Source organism: Arachis ipaensis, chromosome B06 (assembly GCF_000816755.2).
Source record: "Arachis ipaensis cultivar K30076 chromosome B06, Araip1.1, whole genome shotgun sequence".
Classification (NCBI taxonomy): domain Eukaryota; kingdom Viridiplantae; phylum Streptophyta; class Magnoliopsida; order Fabales; family Fabaceae; genus Arachis; species Arachis ipaensis.
In genome coordinates, this window is record NC_029790.2 from 122,810,793 (window position 1) to 122,820,001 (window position 9,209).

General features: G+C 37.5%; 1 protein-coding gene across 1 annotated transcript; it reads right to left on the reverse strand.

The window, feature by feature from the left end:
* Positions 5,713 to 7,858, reverse strand: LOC107647464. The gene is made up of 5 exons (XM_016351535.1): positions 7,523 to 7,858; positions 7,072 to 7,481; positions 6,674 to 6,985; positions 6,481 to 6,577; positions 5,713 to 6,381 (listed from the first exon to the last, which is right to left on the reverse strand). Exons 1-5 carry the CDS (start codon positions 7,856 to 7,858, stop codon positions 5,713 to 5,715), a joined length of 1,824 nt encoding a protein of 607 aa, XP_016207021.1.

The window sequence follows — 9,209 nt, forward strand, 5'->3', positions numbered from 1 at the left end:
CTCTCTCTCTATATATATATATATATAAAACTAGATTTTTAGAAATTAAATAATAAATTAATTATGATTTATTTTATTTATTCAGGATATTAATTTTAGAAATTTATATATTGATTGGACATTTTCTTATTATTGATTTGAAAGTTTGAGTAATTGAAAAATAATGAGAATTTTTGAAAAATGGTTTAAGTTGAATAATTAGATTTTGAACTCTATTTTATGATTTTAAAAAAAATTAATTATGTTATCTTTAATTATTGAATTAGAATATTTATTTGAAAATAAATAAAGTTAATAATTAAATAGTATTTTTACAAATATTATTATTGGATTAAATTTGGTTTCAAATTATTACTTTATTCTCCTAATTTTTATAAAATTACCGAATTATCCCTAAATCCAATTATACAAAACCCTAATTGAGACACTAACCTTAAATTCCCTAAACTAGCCGCCTTTACCCTTTTACCCTTTCCTTTTCTTCCTAATCTAGCACACACTACACAACAGCAGTAAAAAAAAAAACAAAAGAAAGAAAAGAGAGACAGAGAGTTGGAGTGAGGGAGCTGAATGGAAAGGGAAAAGAGAGAGAGCGTTTGGGAACCGAGAGAAAGAGAACGACGGGGAAGAGGAGAGGGATCTGCTGCGCCGCCACCGCTATCCCGTCACTGTGGCCATTGAGTCACCGTCATAGAGCTGAGTCGCGAAGAGAGAGTTCACGAGAGAGAGAAAGCGATGTGGAGGGCGAGAGTCGCAAGCCTGGGACCGTCGTGACCGTCGCATCACTGCCATCGTCGCGCCAGCCATCGCCGCAGTCGGTGATGAAGCCTGTCACCACCATCCGCACCTCCATGGTCGCCGCCGAGCTTGCTCCCCCGTTGCGGAGGAAGAGATGCGCGCGAGGAGAAGGCCGCGGGTCACTGTCCTCGAAGCTTCCGTCGTCACCGTGCAGAGTTGCCGCCATCTCATCATCGCGGGCTGCTGCTGCTGCGCATGTGATGTCGCTGCCTCTGGGTCCGTCACCGTCGAGGCTGGTCGCGGGCAGAAGAAGGAGAAGAGACCTCCGTCGCCGCCGAGCCAAACGCAGGAGGGAGAAGGAGCCCGTGGGAGAGGAGCTTGTTACCGCCGCTTCTGCCGCCGGAGAACACCTCTGCCGCCACTGAGATCTGCCGCCGGTAAGGTTTTAAGTTGGTTTTTGTTTCCTTTGAATTTTCGGGAGCTTAATCATCGCTGTATGTCTATTTCAGTCGCCATTGCCGGGGTTCTGGTTACCGCTACTGTTCAAGGTGGTTGCCGGAGCTGCCGCCAAACCGGTTCAACGACCGTCGCTGTTTCATTTTCTTAGTTCGGTGAGTATTTATGTTTCGAAAACCCGTGTTAATATTCTGCTATGTTTGGTTATAAACTGTGAGGTTCTGGTAACGTAGGGTCGTGTTTTGAGCGTTGCATGTCGCTTTTAAGTTGCTGTGAATGCTGCGAAAGTAATCAGGGACCAAGTTTGCGGTTGCTGTTGGTTTTGAGTTAAGAGAAATAGTTTCGTTGACGCGTTTTGAGTTATGGTTTCGACGAGTCGAGGTAGGGGTTTTTTTTAAAATCTAATTTACATTACAGAGTTGTGATAAATAGATATTGATGCAAAAAGATATATTTCTGTGATTATATTTGTCTTGTGGATGTGATGGTTTGTTGGACTGGATTATTGGGTGCTTGATTGCTTGAGTGAAGTACGGTTGTTGATAAGAAATGGATTTGGAAGGTTATTTACTTGATTATTATGAAAAGTGGTTTTCTTGGTTTGAAGTTAAAGCGGTTTGATTTTGAATCGGTCTGATTTTATAAATAATTTAATATTTGAGCTGGTTTGACTTTAAAAAGTGTTTTATTATTGGAATTGGTCTGATTTAAAAATACTTTGATACTGGAATTGGTTAAATTTTGGAAAGTGATTGAGATTTGGAAATGGTTGAGAAAGGATTTGAGAAATGTTTGGATGGGACCCGAAAAGGGTGGCAGTGTCCGAGTTCTAAAGGAAATGCTGCTGAAATTTTATAAAATTGGAAGTTTTATTTGAAGTAATTAATTAAAAAGATTTGTTTTTAAACATTCTATGTTTTAAGATTGATTTATTTATCAAAGAAAGAATTATGTTTTGAATTAGGATTGTTAATGAATGGGATGGAAAGAAGGATGATGAGGATTGATGAGGATTTTTCTTGAAATATGGTTTTTGAATGAATTTGGAAATGAGATTTGGATTGATGAATGATTATGATGTTGAGAATGTTGAGATATGATCTTTAAATTATTTATAGGCTTATGAATTTAAAATATCTGAGATACGAGGTTCCCTGGATTAAGTGCCGTGGCTTGCCACCACGTGTACTAGGTTGAAAACTCGATACTCTGTTGACCCTACGACGTAAGTGTGACCGGGTACTATATAAATTCCCGGGAATGTTACCCCCATTGAGCATTATTGATTATTTGAGAAAAAGCTATGCATAGACTCTTGGGGATGCATGTCGGGGGACAGTCTAAGGACAATTCAGACTTGTCGGGTTGGCTGGATAACCGACAGATGAGCCTCATCAGCCATAGGACAGGCATGCATCATATGCATTTGTATGCTTTGCTTGGGTTTGGACTTGTTTTGGTTTGCCTAATTGCTAAACTGTTCTTAACTGCTACTTGAACTATTTGATGTAACTGCTGCCTACTTGTGCTTTCCTTGTCTGTCTTGCCTGTGTTTGTCCTGGCGTGCTACATTTGAGAATGAACTTGGGTGCTGAATTAATGATTGTGTTGTTTGATTGCGTAGTTGGTTTTTGATTGAGATCTTGGGTGCTGAATTGTGTTGTTTGATTGCGTAGTTGGTTTTTGATTGAGATCTTCTTATAAGAAAGGAAAGGTTTCGGATTCCTGAAAGATTAAACATTGTTTCTTTGAAAAGGTTTTGAACGATTATCTATTGGTTTTTAAAAGATTCATAAGGCAATGATAATCACTGAGCTAGAAAACAATTTTCTTGTTGAATATCTTCTTATGACAACTTTGAAACTCCATGGTGAGGCCATGTGGTTAGGTTCTCACCCCCCTACAGCTTTACCTTTTCAGGAACCGGATGAAGAAGCATTAAGAAGAGTTAAACTGCGTTTGGTTTTATATGTTGTTGTATTAATTAGATTATTTTCTTCCCTCGTCTTTGTTATTACAATTTTGTAAGAGGGATAGGAGTTTGTATGATTTATATATATTATATTATAAAATATTATGTAAGAAGTCTTGTATATGAATCTATGCCTGCTTGTTTTTTTTAAGATAAAATATTTATTTCCAGTTTTCAAAGAAATCAGCGATACGGTGTTGAGTCATAGGCTCCTATTTTAATATTAAGTATATAAAGTAGTCGTAATACTTATTGCTATCAGAGTAGCGCAGGTGGAAGCGTGACATTCTGGTAATGAGGGTGTTACAGATTATTTTAGTGATTTATATTTTAAATGCATATAACATTTTTATTAATCATTATTAAAAGAAGTATAATATAATTTTTTCATTAATGACAAGAAAACCGATAGATAGCGACGGTTATTTAGTAGCAATTTTATTAAACCGCTGCTAAATAAAATATGCCAGCAGTTCTTGTAGCGATTTTAGGAGACGCTACCAAATGATCATATTTTGCAGCGTTTTTTTGGTAACCGCTGCAAAATGTATCCATTTCGTAGCGGTTTTTGTAGTGGTTTGCGGGGACGCTGCTAAATAATGTCATTTTTCAGCGGTTTTTCTGTAACCCCTGCTAAATGTCCAGTTGTTGACTACATTGATACTCGTTTTGCAGCGATTTTTTTTCAACCGTTGCAATATTCTTTGTAACTTAAATTTTTTTTGTATAAACATTATTGCCTTCTTATAACTGTTCTAATCCTCGCTATTTTTTTTAACGAAAAAATAAGGTTCAAATACTGCAACTTAATTAATGCATTAAATAAATTTTCAATATTGTGTTACATAAAAAATAATTCATTAATTAAAAAAAATTTATACATGAATAACTAAAAACGAATTTACGAATCAAGTTTTCTCTTATAGTATCAGCCATTTTGAGTTTGTATTTAACCATAACTGGTAACATAAAAATCAAGTGAACGTCCGATTTCATATACTCAAAACAAAGTTCAATGGAGCATAAAAATCAGAATTACTAAAGTAGACAAACAAGTTTTGAGTCAAAATTTCTCATCAACATCGTATTGACCTGGCCAGAAATACTCTGTCAAAAAAGCGCTGCAGTGACGTGATAACAGATCTGATAAGTCATCTCCAAACCATGGCATCTTGTTCAGATCGAAACCCTTTTTGCAGCATGTACGGCATCTTCTCTGTGTTGGGTGTTTAAAATTTCATCGTCTTCTTCTGGAACCCTATTAAGCTCAACATCCCTGGAGATGTCATATCCACCGGAGGAGATAGCATCTAAATCGTCTTCTGAATCAGTGTCTGTTCCATCTAGAGTGTCAGCAACTATTTCGCCTGAATATTCAGCTGACACTGAATATATGAACATACAACCAACAACATATTAATCTACTTAAAAGATAATGATAACTTCCAAGTCATTCTAGTTATTAAGGAAAAAAAATTTCGGAATTATGGAAAGAGGACTTTCAAAATTAACAAATACAAAATTAACTATTACCGTCTCCTTCGTCAGTAGTTTGGACAGATTTCTTGGAAAGAAGCTCTCTAATAGCACGTTCTATATACTTTAATTCCTCTTTGGAAGCAATCTCCAACTCAACACCATGCGAGTTATTAAAGCGCATCTGCACCATAATATAATGTATAGTTGATGGTCTATTTTATAAAGCATATTGTGTCTCTGTAATTCACTTTCTGTGCTAGAAATTTATTTCCAACCTTTAATTCAGCAAGTATGTCTGCAGATGTCCTACCAGCTACAAATGTCACAAAAACATAGCCAAATTTCTCCTCGTACCTTGATCCCCATTCATGAAGTTCCTACAAATTTTAGCATGAACGGAACAACTATCACTGGTTAAATGTCATAAGCATATAACAACTTAAAATACTTATTTTTCAAATAATGTTTAACTCAAGTGTTTAAGGGTACGGCTAATGAACATACCTGCACAGTAGCTTCGTTCGCCGCTTTCAAGTATTCATTAGAACAAGATCGAGCTGATAAAGCCTCCAACCAAGACCTAACATTCAACTTTCGGGATCATATGTCTCTGAAAATCGTAATTGCATGTTCCAATGAAGAGAATAGAGAGGCCAAAGTCATTTTGTTAGCGAATGTTGTGCCTGCACAGCACAATGAAAAATCCTCCGTTTTCATTTCTCCTGTTACAACACTATTTTATATTAACTATATTTGTCAATAATAACAATATTGTAATTCAAGATAATTTACTCGATGTCATAATTTTCTTTGTTGGAGGTTAAGAACAATAACAATGATGATGAGAACAACAAAGCCTTGACAACTAACTTTTAAAAGCAAAAATCGTTGGAAGAAATGAGGAACTGGTGGCATTCATTAAAATCAACTTGAAATGAAAACTTAATTTAAATACAAAAACACAAATAGTATGTAACTAGCAAACTACGTACATCATAAACACTGTTAAACTTATCAAACACACACAGATACTCTGAAAATGTTGCACATGTTTTGCCATATTTTCACTATGGCACATAATCTATGTTATCAGAACCATCTGCTACTGGGTCTTCTATATCATCATCCCTTGTCAACTGTAAATCACTGATGTCACCTGCTGCTGACATGTTCAACCCGGGTTGAGGAGAAAAAGCAGCTTCAGCATCCTCATTCTCTCCTTCCATGTCATACAAGTCTCGTGGTTTTACATGAACCACTACACTCCATTCTTGATCTACTTCATCACGTACATAGTACACGAGCTGAGCTTCTGATGCCAATATGTACGATTTATCCTCTTCTCGATCACCGGTGTGAATTGGACGAGCGAAATTAACGCTGGTAAGGCCCAGATGGTCTTCTTTAATTCCTTTGCTCGTAGTTGTATCAGCCCAAATACATTTGAACAAAACTACTGTGAAATGGCAGCTGTAGTTCAGTTCGATTATGTCCACAATTTTTCCATAATATGGAACACTACCAACAGCCACTCTGTTGTCACGCATGCTGTCATAACTTCTTATATTTGATGAGACATAAACTCTACTATTTTGTGTTTTCAGCCCGTCTTCCTTTGTGATAGTTCTAAACTTGTACCCATTAACGTTGTATGCCCCAAACCGTCTTGCCTGAAGCATGGGACCACATGCCAGCAACTTCATTTCTTTCGAATGTACAGTACTGTCCATTGGAACCTAGCACCATAAATTAGAGTTTGTTCGTATAAAAAATTGGAATTTACAATTTATAATTCTAGGGCACAAATAAGTTGGTCAGGTTAAATTTCTACGAACCTCACGCTTGAATCGACAAGGAAATTCTGCATGCACAACACGGTCTATCTTAGAGTGCAACCTTGTTTGATCCCGTAATTTTCGCTTGGTTTCTGACCTAAATTTACTTTACGACATAACAAGAAATTAGTCCAACGACTAAGTGTTTGAAATTGGTTATAATCGTGCTTAATGATTACATGTGCATACTTACTCAATAAATGGAGCGACGGCCTCGCAATTGACTAGCACATGACGATGTGCCTGATCTCTTTCCATTGGGGTCAGTACAAAATGTGATACAGCCCCTGAAGCTTTTCCAATTTCAGGGAACATAGTACATCCTATATTGTTTGTAATATCAACAGGTCGATCGTCAACTCGCGCTGGTCGGTTGATTCTAGTCTCAGTATTATCCAAATATCTGGAGCAGAATGTCAAAATCTCCTCGGATAAATAGCCCTCCGCAATTGAGCCTTCAGCTTGTGCCCTGTTACGCACGTATTGGTTCAATCGTCCCAAGTACCTTTTACATAAATACGACATAACGCTTAGTATATACGTAACGAAATTGGAAAAAGATGTCTTAAATGCGTATAGTAGCACGCTAACCTTTCTATTGGATACATCCACCGATAATGTACCGGGCCACCAAGTTTTAGTTCATCAACGAGGTGCACCGTAAGGTGAACCATGACAGTGAAGAAGGACGGAGGAAATATCATTTCCATCTGACACAGAGTTTGCACAACATGATTCTGAAGGGCACCAAGCTGCATAGGATTTACAGCTTTTCCATAGAGTTCTCGTAAAAATGAGGACAGATTCGCAATCACATTCGATACTGGACTTGGCAATGCATTCTTCACCAAAATTGGAAGTAATTGTTCCATTAGAATGTGGCAGTCGTGACTCTTCAACCCATACAACTTGCGCTGCCGGATGTCAACACAACGAGCAATATTGCTCGAGTAACCATCTAGAAAAATCACCTTCTGTAGAGCCTTCAGGAATACATCCTTCTGTGGATTCGACATTGTGAAGATTGCTGAATGATATTTACCACTTCGTCCGGCCACAATTCAGGCCTTATGCCCATGCTTTGTAAATCTTTGCGAGCTTTAAGATTATCTTTTGATTTGACGCTATCGTTTAAGATAGTGTAGACCACATTGTCACAAATGTTCTTCTCTATGTGCATCACGTCAAGGTTATGACGCAACATGTGATCCTTCCAGTACGGGAGTTCAAAGAACACACTTCTCTTTTTCCAAACTGAGTCATCTTGATCTGCATCTTCACCAATGCGTCTTCTTTTGGCTGTCAGAGTTGGGTTCTTCCCAAACGAAACTTGCATGTTACACTGCTGCCTTAAGACATCTGTTCTAGAATACTTCATTGGTGGATCTCTGCTTTCAACTTGTTCGTCAAATCTAATCCGGTCTACTCTATATTTATGGCCCTGATTCAAGAAGCGGCGATGGCTCGTGTAACACCAGTTTCGACTGAATGTTAGTCGCTGAGCCTTAGTGTCCACGTTACACGTGGGACAAGCTAACCCACTATACGTGTTTGATGCACAGAAAACTTGTCTCACAACAAATTTCCTTCGGCAAGTGTACCGAATTTGTCGTCAAGTAAAAACTCACAATAGAGTGAGGTCGAATCCCACAAGGATTGATTGATCAAGCAACTTTAATTAGAGGAATGCTCTAGTTGAGCGAATCCAGGATTTGAGTTTAAAATTGCAGAAAATAAAATGGCAGAAAGTTAAATGACAGAAAAAGTAAATGCTAGAATTAAAGCACTGAAGGTAAATGACTGAAGTAAATTGTAGAATTGTAAATGGGAATGGGAGAATTGCTCATAAGAGTAAGTAACAGAAAATAAAGAAAATGGGTAAGATCAGAAATGGGGAGTTCATTGGGCTCAGGAGATGTTGCATTCTCCGGATCAATTTCATTTTCATCTCTTCCTCAATCAATGCACTCATTGATCTCCTTGGCAATCTTAAGTGATTGAATTACAATTTCTTGTAATTCAATCTCTCAAATCTTGATCAATAGCCAATTCCTTGGTCAATTGCTCATGAGAAGAGATGAAGTATGGTCACTGATTATACCACATGCATTTCCCAAATCAGGTGTTGAGAGGATTATAGTCACATATCCATCCAAACCCAATTTGGTCCAGCATGAGAAAGCATTTCTAGCTTGATCTCTTCATTCCTCTTTCAAGGTTCAGAAGAGATCCAAGTATGAATAGCTTCTTTTCCAAGATGACTACCCAATTGGATGAAGATCGAAAGCTTTCAAGTAAAATCAAGAGAAAAGATAGAAGAAGAATAATGAAAACTAGTATTGATCCATCAAATTACAACAGAGATTCCTAACCCAATGAAAAGGGTTTAGTTGTTCATAGCTCTGGAAAATGAAAACAAAGATGGAGAATACATGATAAAACTAGAAGTGCAGAGAAAGTAAATACAGAGAGTAATTCTATGCCAAGAGGCTCCCTATATTTTCCAAACTCCCTAAAATAATTCAAAGTTACTCCTATATATACTACTCTTCTACTCTTCTAGTTGGTTCTTCAAGTCTTGGGTCTGGGCCTTTGGATCTTGAGTTTGAAGCAATAATCACTAACATTCTAGTGTGCCCCTTAGCTCCCACGTTAGAGTCCACGTTAACTAGGTTAACGTGGCTTCTAATGTGGCCATGCTAGCCATCTCCAACGTTAGTGACAAAGTT